The sequence below is a fragment of the Pomacea canaliculata genome, linkage group LG3 (genome assembly GCF_003073045.1).
Source record: "Pomacea canaliculata isolate SZHN2017 linkage group LG3, ASM307304v1, whole genome shotgun sequence".
Taxonomy (NCBI): domain Eukaryota; kingdom Metazoa; phylum Mollusca; class Gastropoda; order Architaenioglossa; family Ampullariidae; genus Pomacea; species Pomacea canaliculata.
Window position 1 is genome coordinate 29,235,301 of NC_037592.1, and position 18,593 is coordinate 29,253,893.

General features: G+C 35.4%; 2 protein-coding genes across 3 annotated transcripts in view; both read left to right on the forward strand.

The window, feature by feature from the left end:
- LOC112559164 (uncharacterized protein KIAA1109-like) overlaps positions 1-9,880 on the forward strand; it is a 79,589-nt gene extending 69,709 nt beyond the window's left edge. The window contains 7 exon segments of the mRNA XM_025230163.1: positions 1,778-1,983; positions 2,405-2,662; positions 3,237-3,422; positions 3,699-3,875; positions 4,192-4,320; positions 5,223-5,364; positions 5,547-9,880. Coding sequence (XP_025085948.1) covers positions 1,778-1,983; positions 2,405-2,662; positions 3,237-3,422; positions 3,699-3,875; positions 4,192-4,320; positions 5,223-5,364; positions 5,547-5,754 — 1,306 coding nt within the window. The 3' untranslated portion in view covers positions 5,755-9,880.
- A 1,686-nt stretch (positions 9,881-11,566) lies between these two features.
- On the forward strand, positions 11,567-18,443 carry LOC112560013. Of its 2 annotated transcripts, none has more exons than XM_025231558.1 (4): positions 11,567-11,946; positions 12,607-12,732; positions 13,083-14,043; positions 14,779-18,443. In XM_025231558.1, exons 1-4 carry the CDS (start codon positions 11,797-11,799, stop codon positions 15,171-15,173), a joined length of 1,632 nt encoding a protein of 543 aa, XP_025087343.1. In that variant the 5' UTR covers positions 11,567-11,796; the 3' UTR covers positions 15,174-18,443. The 2 variants fall into 2 exon arrangements, with proteins under 2 accessions (XP_025087343.1, XP_025087344.1); XM_025231559.1 differs by having other exon boundaries at positions 11,568-11,931.
- The last annotated feature ends 150 nt before the right edge of the window (positions 18,444-18,593 follow it).

Sequence of the window (18,593 nt, forward strand, 5' to 3'; positions counted from 1 at the left end):
GGCAATTTGTGTTATATATATCAATCAGTAAAAATGTTCTGAATTTATAAAAAGATGTGAGGGCATTGTTTTCTGCATTCAAATTGTAGCTTAATTTCTTAAAAATAAATCTTTTTATTTTTCTTCTTTTTATATTTTGAATATATGAAGGTATCAGAAGCAAAAAAACATGACTAAAAATTTACATAGCATGAAATACTAAATAGAAAAGTTAAAAATCATGCAGGGTGTCCATAAAGTCTGTGAACCATTTAAAATAGTTTTAACTTTGTAAAATATATATGGTAGAACTCATAAAAAGGATTAGAAAGCTTTGTGTATCTATTTTTAAAAATGTTTTTAGAAGTTTTATTGTCTGTTAAACATGAAAGAGATTCTCCAAAAATTAATGTATGGTATTCTTTGGGGGACAAATTTGAGAAATAGGGCCATTCTTTTTTGAGTGGCGTGTTGTTTATGATGATAGCTATGCTGCAGAATTACTGTATTCCTCAACTTAAACAATTAGGACTGAGAATATGGTGTTTCAACAAGAATGCTTTTCACTTGCTTTGCATGTTAGACAGTTTCTACATGAAAAATTCTCTAACAGATGGATTGGAAGAGGTGGGTCAGTTTCTTGGTCATCATGTTTGACTTCATTGGATTTCTTTTTATGGAGACATGTGAAAACTAATGTCTATTTGTCCAAACCTTGATCTTTAGAATACTTACAACTAGGATAACTGATGTGATTGCTAGTATTACTGAAAATCAGCTTGAAAATAGAATTAGAATTTTCCTAGAACTACAGAATCATATTACCCTTTGCATTAGTAATGATGGTGGATATGTTGAAAATTAACAAGAGCCCTACAACATTTAAGTATTTATTCTTTCTAGTCCTTTTTACAGATTCTTTGTATCACACATACTCAAAGTTACAACTACATGTACTTTAAATTACATACAAACTTTATGGACACCCTGAATGAGGTAATAAATACCAAAAATTATAAAAGTAATGAAATAGTAAACAAAACATAAAATGTACATTAAAATATGAAAAATAAAGTATATATGGGTGGATAACAAACCTTTAATTTTTGCTTGGTTTTACCCATTCAAAATCAAGAAAATAAAAATAATTAAAAAAAGGTTATTAAAAATTAACTAGCAAAATAAGAAAAAAAAGCAAACAAAAAAAATTCTTTTAGCATACTGTTGCTCTTTAACAATATTTTTCAGGGTGGAACCTAATTTTATTTAAAGATTGGTTTTAAGAAAATAGTGATTTTGATAAGGGTGGGCGCCAATTTGAATCTCAAATTCGTCAGGAAGGCAGACCATTTTTTGTGTTACCACTATGATTTATAGCAGCACCTTTAAGCATCATGGTTTGTAGCAGTACAAATAGCTTTTGTTTAGATGATGATGTAGAGCAGACATTTCCATACATGTACCTGTTGTGCTAGTCCTTTAGTAAGAGAGAAATACAATTTCAAATGTATGTTTGGGAGGCTTCATAGCCTATTGGTTAGTGTGCATCACTTCAAAGTAAAAGGTTGCTGGTCTAAAATTTGCTTATGGTTGTGGCTGGATAACTCAACCTTTTTATCCAGCTGCAGGTGGTGCTTGATTTATTAAAAAGAATAGGAGGCACTGAAAGAGAGGGTGAGGCTTTGAACCAGTAGCATTTCACAGCCATTACAGCAACATTCTATGGAAAGTTTTACCTTTTTTTGTTACATTTAAAAAAAAGATATCCAACTGTATTGGTTTTCCTCTTCCTACTTAGGGCAGCCAGCCTGTTTGTCAATGGGTCCCTGACCTGGGATAGATTTAATGTGATGATTTCCCGCTCTACCACCCCAGACCTGATAAAACTTTTTGGCAAGCTTGAAGAATTCTTCAGTCAACACCTTACAAGCAGTCGACGAGCTTTCTCAGCCTTTGGACCCATCTCGTCTGCTCGTCGAGCTGAGAGAAAAGTATCTGAGGATGGTACATGATTTTATTTCCAGATCCTGGCTACTTTTTTATGTTTGATTTAACTCTATCAAATGTTGCTTTCACAGTTCTGCTTTAGATTTTAAAAGTTGCGTTGAAGCTTGGGAAGTATGTTCAGATACAGTATTATTAAAAATGTCTTCTCATATACAATTCCTTTTCCAGAGTGAGTATCTGATTGTCCTTATTAATGATACTATAGTCTTAAATTTTGTGCAGACATTGTATTTTTTTGTGGGTAGGGAGTGAAATAAAGACATGAAATATCTGTTTAATTAATTGTGGGTTTGATAATATTTCGCTAGCTGTGAAGATAACTTTTTTTAAGATAAAAGAGATAGAGAATATGCTGATAAAGATGCTTTCAATAATGTCTTGCAGTTAATTTTATTTAAAGTCTTACAATATATTTTAGCTGTACTGGCAGAACTTCGGCATCATCGCCACTGGCAAAGTGCATTGGAACACCTAACCGGTTGTCAGTTCTCCATGTTGCCACATGTATTGCCTAGTCAAGGCATGATTCTGGGAGGCACCATTACACTTAAGGGTCACTATCTGACTTTAGCCTCCTTCCATGGAATCAACTTCCGCTCTAAGTACTGGGCTCTCTTCAACATTCAGCATCCCTACATTCTCTTCTCTACTGAGGCACAAACCATGCAGGAAGAGGGTAATTATGCAAACATATTTGCATATATATGCATACATAGACATACAACTTATTCATACATACTAACATTATATTATTTGCATAGTCTGTTTTCCACCCTTCTTTCTCGCACACACATATAAATCTGAAATGAAGGCTTTCCATTTAAATGTAATGTACACCTCTAAAAACATTGAATTTGAAACACATGAAATGCTATGATGAAGAGTCAGTCATTTGTCCCTTGACTCATAGCTGCCCTTGGGGATAGCACATGGATAGATGCAGTAACAATATAAAGTGCTATTTTGGCAATGTAATGAGTTTGTATTGAGGGTGATGGAGTACCCCAGTTGCATTAAGAACGTATGTCCAAATATTGAAATGTTGCATAGCATCTTTGATCTTTAGTTCATAAAATGCTTCCCTCATCTATCCTGTATTAAAAAAAAAATTGTTATGCCCACTCAGGATCACTCTTCTAATTTGTAATATGATAAAACATAGAACTGAGTATTTTTCACCCTAATGTAACAGTTTTCTCAGGCTATATTGATCAGTCATATGCAGCAAAGGTGTGTCTTTATTTTACCAGGTATCCATATCGTCCAGGACTTGCAGTTTATGATTGGACAGCAGCAGGCAGCAGCTGTAGCTGCAGTGTCAGATGGTCAGCCCATGGCCACCATCAGCAAAGTATCTCGTGGGCACTATGCTCCTCAGCAATTCACTAGTGTTCGCGAGTGGTTCCACTATGCTTTTTCCTCCATTGAAAATAAAGGTAAAAGAATCTCGCTAAAGGATACATGAAAACTGTTCAGACAAGATATTGCACGTTATATCAAGACAAGATATAGGTTAACGTGCATACATTTAAAAACATCCTAAACCTTACTTTAGCTATTCTTTAAGGGTCATTGCTAGCTAATGCTTTATGAGAATATAACCATGCTTCTCTGAGAGATAAAGAAGCAGACTCATTTCTTTGCCTGTATGACCAGCATCCAAAAATACCTTATCCCTTCTGTGCTTCATCTTATCTCTCTATTCATCACAGACATTGAGGCTTTCCCAGAGATCCACAAGGAGCGCTTGGACAGTCCCAGTGAGACACGGAAAAGTCGCAAGCCACAGGTTTACAACCATGAGACAGAAATCATCTTTGCTCTTCCTGCATTGTATATGAATCTCAAGTCCATGCATTTTCAAAGCAAGCATGAGCCTCAACAAGATGGTATGGGTGAATATGTGTATGCACATACATGCATGTGCCTTTTGGTAGATTAACAAACAGCTTTTATATGTTGGATTTTGTGTGTTTTTGCATGCTCACCATTTTGTCAAGATAGATTTTACAGATGGGATGCTGTTTGTGACATGCACATCATTTGATAAATAGCTTTTATATGCTGTTGTTTGTGTGTTCATGTGTACCATTTAATAAATATAAATAGTTTTTTTATGCATATGTGTATGTGTATGTGTGTGTGTGTGTGTGCACATGTGCTGCGTACCTGCATATGACGCCTATGTTTGATCATAATCATCAGATCCCAAGCCAATGGTAGAGTGCAGCTTCATTTCTGAGTTCTATGATCACATAAAAGTTGCCATGGATGCCGAGGTCATTCTGTTCCTGCATGATCTTGTCTCATCCTACATTAAAGAGAAGGATAAAGGTATGTAAACAAATGATGTTGCCATGCTGTTTTCTGCAGACACAATGAATACATTTAAAAATGTTTTCACCTTCACATATCTGATGTGGAAATGAGTATCCTTCTTTTGAGTCTGATCATGTGGCTTGCCATGTTGGCATTTGGTTGTTTTTTTTGCAGGTGTATTGTTACATAATTGTGTTTTTCTGATTTTGAATCATTGGTTTGTTGGCTACTTGATCCATCAGTAGTACAATTAATATGATACATGCATGGGTGAAAGTAGAGCCTTGGAAGTGTGGATTCCAAGTTTTCATTTTGTCTAAAGAGAAGATCTGATTTTTTCCCCCCCTTTTTTTTCTGTGTAGTTGTTGATGTGATTTTCCTTTGTTAGTATTTGAAATCTATATTATGACATTGGTTTCAAATGTTGCAACCAAACCAGAAAGATGCTTCTTTTGGTCTGTCATTTTAAATTCAGATATTTACTTTGCCACAAAGAGAAGAGTGCCTCTGCTTTGGCAACATTAAGTTGCATCATATTATCTGTCATCCATGATCTGATGTCAGCGCTACAAGTGTGTGTGTGTCAATGTGTGAATGTTGGCAAGCTTGCAAGATTATTGCAGTTGTATGTTATCAGCAAAGAAGTAATGATAGACTACATGCTACCTACAGACAGTGTGAAATATACATGACAAGAACTGGTCCTAGGACTGAGCCTTGGGGAACTGTGAATAAATATTAAGTTGGAGCAGATGAGATAGTGTTAACCAATATATACTGAAAACAATCCTGTAAATACAAAAGAAAAGACTGAAGCACTGTTGAATACTAAATACAAATTGAATACCAATTTTAAGAATAATTTTGATCAGATTAATTTTTTTCATGAAGTTTTCTTCAATTTGCATTTTAAACAGCTGGATCAAGAACTTCAAGTCAGAATCGCATTGAGAAGTCACCAGAGAGTGAACGTCGACGTTTGACAGATCCCACTTCTGCTTTGAAACAGGACTGGCGTGAGTTCCACTGTAAAACTTGGCAGATGGAGCCTACTGTTAGGTGAGGGTATAAACACGTATAACTTTGAGTTGATTAGATGATATTTCCATTTTTAAACTTGTTCTTCCCACTATCACCAAGTATTATTGAATTGAAATTTTTTAAAGTCAGGAGAAGTTACTTAAAATTTTCAATTTTCATCCATTTTCAAGTGCTTCATGGTAATCATATTGTTTTTTCAGGCTGCTACACTGGGCCAGTCGCCAGATTGACCCTGTAGGTGCTGATTATGTACTGCAAAAGCTAGGTTTCTCTCATGCGCGTGTCACTATTCCGAAGTGGACTCAGCGAGGCTTCATGGATCCTTTGGACAAAATTCTCTCAGTACTTGTTGACAGGCTGATAGTGACTCTCCGTGATCAGCAGAAGGAAGAAGAGACGGATAATTAGCAAGAGCAGCACAAGACCACCAGAGTGAATGGGTGGATTAGGGACCAGAGATAAAACTAGATAAATTGTGCAGACACGAACAGGAATAAAAGTTTGAAAGCAAGCATTTAATGAATCAACAATGCAGACAAAAACTGCAAAAACTCAACAAACGTTAAAAAAGAGAACAGCAAAAATGTGTACATGCAGCTGATTGGTGTTGCTGATAAGGCTTTGCTGCTGCTGCTCATCTTGTTGTGATTAGAATGTTGCATAAAACAGCAAAGAGAATACTGTGGAAGATTTTTCAAAGAACATAACTTAGTATTCAGTCAGAAGCTGTTCATTTTTAGCAGCTTTTTTGTGCATTCCATCCTCTTGGTTACCATTGTATCATTGTTTTGGTTTTGGAGTGATGATGAGAAACGTTTTCCAGTTTGTTTAGCAGCATGTGGTACGTGCAGTAAATACTAACTGGGTTTTACACTCAGTTCAACGGACAAAATAGGAGACAGGGTTTAATCACATATTGTATACTTTGCATATTATCCTGTGTGTCATTGTGCACTTTGCTTCAAACTTAAACTGGAAAGATGCAGCAGTATCTCATTGTTTTTTCCTACCAATATATTTTATATGTGTGAGACACATTTAAAAAAAGATTTTATGGCTTTACTTTTTTTGGTTTGGAATGAAAAAAACTTTTACGTTGACAGGTTAGATGGACAAACAGAATCATTTTCTGGTGTAGTTTTTTGAGTCATTTATTCTATGGACACTGATGATGTATGCTATTTTAAATAACATTAGCTGATGAATGAAATTTGAAGACATTGTGGAATTTTTTTATAGGGTTATAAATAGATGCTGAAAGTTTTTTTTTTGGTATGTTTTCTTACCCTGAGGTACTGGCAGTACTCTGAAAGTGCTAGAGGTACATGTCTCATTGAGAGATTCTAGCCTACTTAACAGCATTTCTTACTGTATTCTAAGGGTGCACATGTGTAAAATGTCTAGCTGGGTTTTTAGACTTATTCTGATACTCATTGTGCTTGTAATATTCACAAGCACCCATTTACATGTACACACACACTTTGACCTTCTGTTATTTATATATTTGTGGTTTAATTTATCATATTTTTGTTTAGGGATAATGTGATATCCTTTTGATGCTGCCATCAGCTTCAGCACAAAATACCTTGCTGCTTCTGTTGCTATTTTTATTTTAAAGAGTGCTAATTCCTCTTTTGGTGATAAATGGTGTTTACATGTACATGTAATTATTTTGTATGCAGAATAATCTCTGACGGTTGTTCTTGTTTGCCTGTTTAAATTTTCGTATTTTGTTACACAGAGCCTTAGATGTACCTATTTCTGTCAACAGGAAAACACTATATTGCCTTCCATTTTTTCCTGTTTGAAATGCATATAGCAGGCCTCTTTGTTTTGTGGGAGTGGTTTTGCTTGCTATTTTTTTTCCCTAGGCTACTTTATCATGACTTATCTGCTTTAGTAGGCTCTATTTCTACACAAAATTTTCTTTTGTGTTGTTTTATTCCATTTTGTTTGTAGCACAGTCAAACTTCTATAAGTCAAAGCTTCAAGGGACCTATCAAAAAATTCGAGTTACGAAAGGTTTGAATTAAGGAAGCTCGTTGAAAAAAGAACTTTTTTTTCACTGCAGATGTTTAATTTTAACCAAATATTTCTTTCTCGTCATTCTTTTAAAGACACTCTGGTACCCTGCAGAGACATATTTGCACATATAGCACACATGTTTCCTAAGTAGAAAGGAGAATATGTGAGCGCAGGGTCGATGGAGAAGGAGTACATGATTTTACAGTCTATGACGTATTTTCAGATGGTTTCAACATGCTGACCGGCTTGAGCTAAGGAAGTTGAATATGCATTGCTTTAATAGGAAACCAACCAATTGATGTTTAAAATTTGAGTTTGGGAGACTTTGGCTTCCGGACGGTCGACACAGAAGTTTGATTGCATGTACAATTATTTCCTGCAATTAGTACTTTAAAAAGTTGGAATCATGCTGTGTTTTAATTGTATCCTATTATATAAAGAACATAATACTACAGCACTAGTATACCAATATACGGACTGAAATATTTACATTTTATTAAAAAAATTATTGCTATTAGCCCATATTGGTGTTTGGAGAGTACCTTGTTTTGTTTGTCAAAACTTGTAAATCTGTTAATTTGTAAAAGTGTTATTTAACATGGGTTAATTTTCAAATAACATTAATGTAATTTATTTTACTAATCATGGAGAGCATTTCTGCACATCTCATTTGCATAATAAGCATATTGCATGTTTGCCTACATGGACATTATATGCAGGTGAGCATGCATGTATGTGAGGATCACCTAGAGCAGGTTTCAGCCGATCGACATCAGTGGTCTGGTTGAGGCCTTATGTGCAACCAGATGCACGAAGAGGATTATATAGATAGATGCATGTATGTGCATGTGTGTGTAAATATGTGAAAAAAAAAATTCTTTGACCCATTTATGCCTGAGGTTGAAATATTTGAATTTGTACATAAATTCATGTATGTGACCTATGGATATTCAAGGAATATTGAATTTGAAGAGCAAAAATTATTTTATTCCAACAATACAATGTGAGACATAAATAGGTTAAATAGCAAGCATTTAATGTTTCATTTGATTCACAATGCTCTGGATAAAGTAATACTGGTGATATTATAGTGTAATAGTGAGTATCCCTTAGATACACATCTGCTGCACAATCCAAGGATGTTTTGGAATATATTGCTTGCATATTCAGTTTAATATGCTGTAGACTTCTGCTGCTGCCCCTTCAGCACTGCCATCACTATTGACTTAAGTTTCTAGAACTGTTGTCATTATTTTCTTGACTTTTGTCTCTGGCTTCCACTTACTCATACTAGATTGCTCAACATTTTGTATAGCTGAAGGTTTTACTATGACCTTGTCAAAGATCAAGCTATCAAAGAAAGGTGTTGTTAGACTATTTATTTTAAAATCACAGATAGTATGTTCAAGCGCAAGTGACTGCATATCTTTAGAAATAGATAGCAATGGATTCTGTTGTTGTGCACAAGGATATGTAAATACTTAATTTAAACATATTATTTGGGGATCTTTTTGTAAAGAGGTTCTGAATAGATGCATGGCTGCATGCATGCCCTGCTTTGAGAGCACTCGCTAAAATCTGTAATGGTTATTGAAAGGGTTTCTTGCATTAAGACTACTCATTTGTTTTACAAGAGAACATGTGTATGTTGTATTTATCTATGTCACTTTGATTTGCAACAAACCACATAATGTGCTTATACCAGTGGTTCTTAACCAACACTAGGGGTTCGATGAGTCGGTCTCAGGGGTTCGGCGGAGCCTCCGCCATGGAGGTCAAGACACACCCGCAATTCGTGATAACACTAAAGAAGGGTTCGGTGAATGTGCATATGAAACTTGTGGGTTCGGTACCTCAAACAAGGTTAAGAACCACTGGTTTATACTTAGGAAAATAGTTTCCATTTCCAGCAAATTCGCTTGACTTATATGCACACTTAGTCTAAGGACGTGAAAAAGAGAGAGATTGCTTAAAGACCGAACTTACTGCAAATTGTTATTCGAATGATTGGCCTCATTTAATTAATTTTGATTATTCAATTCCTAAAATCTTTGAGCAGATAAGGCCCTTCTTTCATGAGATACATATCTCTAGATATTGTTATGCACAGAATGAGATCAAATTTATTGGAGCATGTATATGTTTTTGTTTCCATGTCCATGTTCCACTATGATGGGATCATTTGGACCTATTTCTGTGCATAAGTGAAAATTTTTGAAGGTTAGCATATCTTGCTTTTACATTTTTTCATTTACTCTTCATGTGTTACCACAAGATTGCTGGTCCTTTTTAGAAATTGTGAGCTGTCCATTGATCTGAACTAAATACACCTATTTTAGACGAAATCCTAAAAAAGCCTATTAAAAATAGGACAATAAGTTAAAATTACACTTTAGAAGTGAAAGGTGCAGAAAGTATTGCTATGCCATCTTTCCTTGAGCAGCATATGCCCCATTATTAACATTGTGGTCATAAAAGGCATTACAGCATATTGTCAATGCATTAACAATTTTGCGTTTGCTCTTTTATGAATTAGAATGTTTCTACAGGTGTATAAATGAAACTTCTGTCTAGAGATTGCTTGCCATTCAACCCCTCAGAAGCAAGAGTTTAAAACAACCCAACCTGACATGCTAAAACAACTTTTGAAATGTCAGCTGTATACATTACAACATAACCTCCCAAACAGATTACCCGATTAAATGTTGAATTTGAAGCCCGGTTCTAAATGTCTTTTTTCCTGCTGTATGACAAAGCACTAAGAAAGCTTTTCTATTGAAGCAATCACTGAAGTTTCATGCCAGCAAAATGAAAGTTGGAGTAGGCCAAATATTTACATTTCTCTCATACATAGCTGGATTGTATTTAATTGCTCTTTGGCTGATAAGTGAATTAATAATAGGTTAACTATATTTTGACATAAAATTAACTTGTCTGGAAATGCAATATGATAGATGATTTGCATAGTGAATTATTCCAAGGCTCTTTGCACTTCTCGACATAGAAAAGTTCATCTCCCTGTCTCTTGTATGCATGCACACATTAACAAACAAAACAGTAAACAGAACAGAACACAAAGACACACGCACACATTAAAAAGCAACATAGGAAACACTAACAAACAGTAAACACAACTCAACACAAAGACGTGCACACACAAACAAAACAGTAAACACAAAGACACATGCACACATTAACAAACACAATAGTAAACAGAACTTGGCACAAAATCGATAAATCTTGTGGATTGTTCTGTCTGTTGCACACTGCAACTGTTATATGTATGTTGCATGTTACAACTGATATGTCTATTGCATAGTAAATTAGTACTTCGGTCTGATTATCAAGCTCATTATCAGGATAAAATCCTTGACCAAGTCATGCAGTGGTAATGCAACCATAATAGGAGGCATTTTTGTGGGGTAAGCTATTTGAATGGTGGAATCAGAAAAAAAGAAAACAGTACTTTTGAATAATTGTTCAGTTTTGAAATCTCGATCAGTTCCTATGAATGCTGCAAAGTCTTTATTGAAAACTATAACAAAAAGTGGGCATGGAACAATAACCATAATAATTCAACACTTCCACAAAGTTGCCAGGTCGATGATATAGGATTTCATTTTCCGTGCGATGAAGAAATTGAAGATATAAATTGATCATTGTTCAGATACTCAAGAAACATTAAACATTTTATTATCAATATAAATTCATATGCCAGGAGATTTATTTTATCGCTTCAAGCAACACCTCTGTATTCGAAAATATGGGGCGCCTGGTTTGAGTAAGACACTCGATTTTCAGTGAAAAGTTCAGCTTCAGTGTTCACATCTCGTCTCGGGACACTATATGTAACATCTGTTTGGAGGGCTGGCCTTTATGGGAGTTTTTCTCCGGGTGCTCCCCCGCTCATAGTACGAAATCGCCTATAAGTAAAAGCACTTTCCGCCAAACCAACCAACCAACCAAACAACCATCTTATTCAGTCATTCCTCAATGGCGGTTGGTCAATTTACCGATTCGATTCGTACAATTACTGCCTCAGACTCTTGAATCAAAGTTGATCCTCTTTGATTAAATGACTTTGTTCCGCAAGGATATACTTATATAGATTAGATACAAGTATAGGATTAAAATCCCAAACATCTAACTTGATCAGCTTTTCCTTCGCTGCTCACACGACGGATATGTCTCGCGTGCCTAGTTACGCGTGCGGGTCAAGAAAGACAACTTGTAACATGAGCGATGAATATACACTCCCTTGTATACATGTCCGAAACATCGAAATCGTCAAAGAAGGGACGAACTATGCATTCCGACGCATAGAGAAATTATTACTTCATACTGCACGACAAAGCTGAATTTGTGTATTTTGCACAGCTTTTTTTTTTTTAGAAACTCCTCTGTCTTCTAGCCTCCTGACACAAGATGGCGACAATGGAAGGCGGAAGCAATTTTGACCCCACGGCAGTGTGTAGTGTATGTCTACTACCTTTCGTCGGTCGACAGCCGAAAATACTTCCATGCTTCCATACTTTCTGTTTACCGTGCCTCACTTCAATGGTAAAACATCAAACAGTATGTCAAACAGCCATGGATCAGAGACTTGATGCAGATTATATGCAGACTACTACTCGTACACGCAGGCATATAGTGCAGATATAAAATAGCCATTTAACAAGAATTTCTTTCGTTACCCTAAAAGACATTCCTTTTTAAGTTCAGCGTCGGTCTTTCTCATCTTTTCATGTTTTTGTGGTCTTAACAAGTAATAGTAAACATGAAAACTAAACAACAGCTTGTACTTTATTTGATCTTATTCAGATTCTTATTGATCACATTGCATAGTATATGCACTCAAGATCATATTCGTTAAAAAACAAATCCCACGTTTTTCATCCACAGAGAAATAAGTTAAAACATTCATACACTACAGGCATAGTCACAAACATGTCACAATGCTTAAACGCCCATAAACTGGTCACGAGATGCATTTGCAAAGGACTTGATCAATACTTCGAAAGATATAAAATAATTATACTCACATGTTATATATTAAAGCTCGACTAATTTTTGTTTGTTACACCCATTACCTCAAATTTAAGGTTCACTTGTGAAAAATGCAGTAGCCCTTATCTTGAGCAGTGTTTGTGTCTCTGGAGTTTTAGAGTCATGTTGATTAGTATTTAATTATTAATGTTAAAGGGTGATTATGGATTAGTTTATTTTAACTTGCAGCCACAGGCAGGGGAAGGACCAGGTGCTGACAAAGATGCTCAAAACAGAGTATGCATAACAGCCATTGCCTGCCCTACATGCAATAAAGTTGTTCCAGTACCCACAAGTGGAGTGGCCAACTTTCAGGTAAGATGAGGCTGGGTGTCATGTTTAATGCATGCAAAGAGTTTTTTTCCTGCTTGTTGGGCACATCATACATTTTGTTTTATTATCTAAAGCAATGTGAGATAAAATATGTGTGCAAGGGGGTATTAAAGTAACTTTTTTGAATAGTGAACTTTGCAAACAACTCGCATAGATATGTAATTGAGCTTTTGTTATCAAGAGAGTCCTCGTGTCTTGGCAATATGTAGTTAATGTAAAGAAGCATGGATTGTCTCTTGCTTATGTGCGAAATGCCTGTAACCCTTCTTTCAGCATTTATTTTCATGACAGATTAACTAATGATCATCATATCATTTGTTTCATTTGTCCAGGCAGCAAATGGCAGCAGCAGTACATTAGAGGCGGATAATAAGGTTGAATCTTCAGATGGAGTTAATGTTTCCCTTGCTGATGACAAATTCAAGATAATGACGCAGGGAAAACATCTAGATGACTTTGGGCCTTATCATATGTCAAGACCTGAGAGAGACATTGTCCGTGAGTGCTTGGTTGGTGTGGGGTCAGCATTGCAGGCTGCATGTGACAATTTATTGGCACAGACGAATGCACCATGCATGGCACCAGTGGCACTAATGCATCTGACTCAGACTAGGGAAACAGTTGCTTCTAATGCAGTCTTGGGCACAGGCAATCACAGTATGGCTGTAAATAACCTAAACTTGCAGTGCAGCGTAGATCTGTCAAGGAATCGCCCTGAGCCATTTAACACATACGGAAACAAGCAAAGCCTTTTGAGTAAAGATACTTCCAAGAAGCAGGCCTTGGTGCAAAACAACATGGCAAGCATTGATGTTGTTGCTGATTGTACACAACTATCTGTGACTGGTTTTTCAGGTGATGTGAAACTTGGAAATACTTCATTAATGGCATCAGTTTCTGGAGTGACTGAAGGCCTTCAGGCACAGCTTGACAGTGTGTTGGAGAAGATAGCCTTCCTTGAAAACAGAGTGCATATTCTTGAAGCAGACAATGCATCTCTCAGACACATGTACTTAGGTATGAGTAGAGAAGTTACTTCTGTTCGTGATAAAAATGTTCTCTTGTGCCAAAATGTGGGCCTCCTTTTGACAGAAAATGCCAAGTTTAACAGGGAACTAGCAAGGCTTCACCAAGACTTCAAGGCTGAGACTGCATCTTTGGAGCAAGAATTTGTAGCACAGAGTTCTAGGATTTGCAATGACATTGCAGTTGTTCAAACATTTTTCAATGGCTTTCAGGATTTGCATCGACCTCCAAGAGTGGCAGAGCTGCCTGATGTAATGGGAAATGCCTGTAAGTTCTACATACAAGCTATTAATAGTGTCATATAGAAAATTGAAATTATTATTATATGAATATCCTGTTTAATTCTTTTACTTGTTTGATTATGTTTAGAAAACTTAGCTGAGATGGGGTAGGCATGTCGTTCTTCACTGCTTTACACTTTGCAAAAAACATAGTAATGGGATGAGTGGCCCCCTCAAGGATGGTAATAAATTATTGCTGTGGGCAGTGTCATGGTCTTGAGTTTATCTGGATCAACTCAAGTTATGTGCTCATCATAGTTCACAGAGGCATAACAGATCTAGCCATGCCATCAGTGTCTTTTAATCTACCAGGTCCTCTCCACTCTATCGGGATACCAATTTTTTTGTAATTTAAGATTTGTGGTTAACAAAACATTGGTGCATATCATGTTCAAGAAGCTAGTCTTAAGTTGGTACTTGAAGTGTCTGCATGTGCACACACAAAACTTTAGATTAGAAAAATGAAACTTCGAGACAAAGCCAGCATCTCTTTATTAAAACTGGAGGTTATCAGTACTGTGGGCATTATAACACCTCACAATGCCTGTAACTGGTTCTGCGTATGCTAGTTATCCATTACTTCCATTTGTAAAACTTTATGACATACTAGTGTAGACTTTTTTTCAGAAGTTATTATCTTTTCAAAAGTTTGAGCATGTTGGTAGTCATAAGAATAGAAACAGACTTTTTGATATACTTTTTTTTTTTAACTAATTCTTAGGTGCTTCAGTCAATCAAGTTGCCTTCAATGCATGGCTTAAAGAGAGCGTCACGACAACAGTAGAACAGACCCTTGTGATAAGCAAAGTGACCTTGAATGTTGGAGAAGGTTACAACCCTCATACAGGTACGTTTACTGCTCCTATGTCAGGCACTTATCTGTTTATCTTCACCATTTGGTCCGGCACATCACAGAATCGATCTGGGGTTTTCATTGTCCTAGAGAATGAAGTGATTGGAGGTGCTTGCACTGCCAATGAGAATTCTTGCACAGGATACAGTGTGGCCCATGTAAGCTCTGGGCAAAAGGTCTGGCTGAGAACCCTTGGTGGTGAAGAAATCTCCATTGAATGTGGAAGCACTTTTGGTGGTTTGCTTATTCAGGCAGAACAATGAGTGCCCATATTGCTACGTGAGGGGTTACACATCTAAGAATGCACTAATAGGTCAAAACAGTAGAAATTATGTAACAGGGTAAAAATACATTAATGGCCCAGAAATTTGGTAGCAAACTGCTCTTGGTGCTGCTGCTTCAATGTTGTAAAGTGATTACCCTAAAGAGAGTCAAGTTTTGGGAAGTCAAGAAGATAATCTGTCATTTTGTTTCATGTTATTATAAGTTCATTTTACAGGTGTATCCAGGAAGTGATTCTTTGCCATTAGTCCAGAAAACTGTGATAGACTGAAGCCATGATAGAGTGGAGCTTAAATGAAGTGTACGAGTTTTTTCTTTTTTGGTGGTCTGCTGGATCAGGCTGTATGGCGAATCCATATGTTGCCAGCAGATGTGGTAGAATTCTACTCTGAATGCAGATAGTATGGATTTTTTGAAGGAAATAGAGGAGAATTTGGTTTTGTGAGCAGGTTCTGTGATCAATTGATTCTCCTGGAACATTGTACATTAACAAGCTTTATATGTGATTAAGTTGGCGGTGCACTGCTTGTACTTGTAAGAGGGTAAATAACATTTATGAATGTACTTTTTTTTATCGTTGAATTCCATCAATTGTCGTATATTTGTTTATCATGTCCATTTGAAAAGGAGTGAACACTTCCAACACGAAACTCAAACTGTCCTGGAAAGAGCTTAGAAAAGAGTAAACAGACAAGATAAATAGCTGGTGAACAAGAGATACCTTAAGAAGAACCTAAATGTCTGTAGAGGCAGTGTAAAAGATGTACAGATAATTTTTGTTGTAATTTTTGTTATGAGGTTTCTGCTACAGGTCATTGTAATTTTTTGCTTCAAAATTTAGTACTTCATCCTATAGCATTTTAAGTATTTTATTTGAGTAAGGACAGGTTCTCATGCACCAAGAGCAAGTTCTTTTAAATTTTGACACCACATTGGAGAAAGATGAAACACAGAACAAATAGAAAATAGTCTGAATGGGTAAAATGTATCCTTAATTTTTATTTGCTGCTTTTGGTCAAAAGAGTTGTCCAAGAAAAATAATGAAAAAAAAGAAAAAAGTTTTTTTATCTTGTCAGAAATAAGAAAGGTTAGAATTTTTGTGAAATTAGTGCTCACACAATTATATAGTTTCTTACAATTATTTTTAATCACTTCATTTAAATGTTTTAGTCATGTTTAAGAAAATATATTAACGACGGACAGATTTAGTTATGAAGGGTGAACTTGCTTATTCAGAAAGGAAGCTTTGTTTACTTGGAATAGTTTATATATATTTGAATGTTATTTTATGATTCCATCTATACCTGATATTACGCTGAAAATATTTGGACAGCAGTCATTGTATTAGCTGCAATTGCTCAAGGTGGACTAAATCAAAAGTTTATTCCTTTGCTAAGGATGTTTATAAACTGCATTATTTAGTCACTGAGATTATTAGCTCAGGCAGTTTTGTTCCCATTATAGTGAGAAATATGAGGGTATAAAATATAAAATGGCAACCAGCTGACATTTGCCTAAAATCCAATGCATTTTATGTTCCTGTTGCAATCATTTATTCAGAACAGTATTTTTGTTGTTGTTTTGACCAGCATTATTTTTTGACATCAATCTGACTTGTTTTGTTCTTTAATGACAAGAATGTTGTCTCATATTTTGTTAATGATGAAATTATCATTACTTTTGCTCAAAAGTTTCTAATTAATTCTTTTTCACTTAAAAAAAATCCATTTATTGTTAAAAGCCTGTCTGAAGTAAAAAGCTTTGTTCATATTCAAAATAAAGACTCTGACAATGTATCCTTCAGACATAAAAAGTATTAATTTGCATATTCAATCCCTCTTCCTTTTCTGTCCTATCCTGTTCCTTCATATGCAAAGAAAAAATTTGGTTAACATCACATTGCAAGTTGTATACTTTATGAGGAACCAGATGAATATATTATTGCGCATTAGGAACGAGAATGGCTATCACTGGTTGATGTGTGTGCTCTGTCAGTCCAATGTCTAAGCCAGTTTTCCATTTCTTTCAGAATTTAGAAATGTTTCAAGAAATTAAATTCCATACATAAATTTAAACATATATATTATGCTTGGCATAGTTGAATGTGGTTTTCAAAAATGGATATCTGAGTTACTCTATAATCAAAACAAAGCAATTAAGAGTTTTTTTTGGCATAGTACAACAAGTCTGTAAAAACAAATCCTTTATTGTCTAAAACTGTATACTGGAAATGTGACATGTCACATGAATGAAACTGTTGAATAGTTGCAATAAAAGATTATGCCCAGATAAAAGAATGGAAGCGGATTAAGGTACTGATTTGGCATGGTAAATTATCATGAAGAATAACTCATAATTCCCAGGAAATGGAAGTGCTGTGTTGCAGTTTCTGGTCTTTATATTCTTCGATAGCATGATGATGGTTTTCATTTTTACAGGGTGTGTGTTTACAATACAGGCAATCTTATGTACAATCAGATTTTGCCCTGTATGTGCCTTCATGGCTTTTTGCTGATTATTGGAAAATATGCTTGAACTTGTTCCATGCTATTCCATCAAAACTGACAAGCCATTAGAATACCATGCACAAAGTCATGGGTTTTTTTTTTCAATACCATACCTGCAGACACGATCATCTTTTATCATTTAACATAATCTTGTGAATGAAGTCAGAAGCCATGACAAAATAGTAATGAATTACAATTCAGTATGTATATTTATATACTGGTATGTCTATAATGCAGGCAAATGCACAAACCAAATTTCTGGGAAGGGGTGAAGTTTCTTGTGCACTTTGACATAATTCAGTAAAATTGTATTTTTGTTTAAAAATTGAAATTCAGTTTTATAAATTTATAAGGCTGTCAGCAAAGAGTGTTGTAATTTACACTTCAGCTCTTCAGAGTCAATGTCATAGATGACTGTGCCATAAACATATCAAATATTCAGTGGTGGTTTGTAAGTTAAATGTTTTGTTGAGGATACGTGTGTAGAAATGGAGTTGTTTCATCTCGGACACCTGCAACCAACTTTCAGGGCTGAGAGACTTAAAACCTTGCACACATTTTACCATAAATTTGACCATTGGTTTGTTTTAAATAGTGTAAATTTTGAATTTGTTGTTTGTGCAATTTGACATTGTGCCAGTATTATTGCCTCTTTTAAATATGCCTGTTTTTGCCCCATTTTGTGTGCAATGTATAATGTTGGAAATTGTATTCTTGGAAAATAAATCAAATATACCAAGATCATCTCATTTATGACTCATTTGAATTACTTCTATATGTGCACATACATGTGTGTTCTTTATAAATCAGCACTGCTTTTTTGTGTAAAAATCCTTTGTAGAACAAAATTATATTACCATCATAACGAGACAAGCTCTGGGCTGGAACCCACAG

Coding starts and splice junctions, on each gene's coding strand:
- LOC112560013 (XM_025231558.1), top strand. CDS start 11,797: ATGGCGACAATGGAAGGCGGAAGCAATTTTGACCCCACGGCAGTGTGT. Junction 12,733..13,082: donor GTGGAGTGGCCAACTTTCAG/GTAAGATGAGGC, acceptor TCATTTGTCCAG/GCAGCAAATGGCAGCAGCAG. Junction 14,044..14,778: donor TGATGTAATGGGAAATGCCT/GTAAGTTCTACA, acceptor ACTAATTCTTAG/GTGCTTCAGTCAATCAAGTT.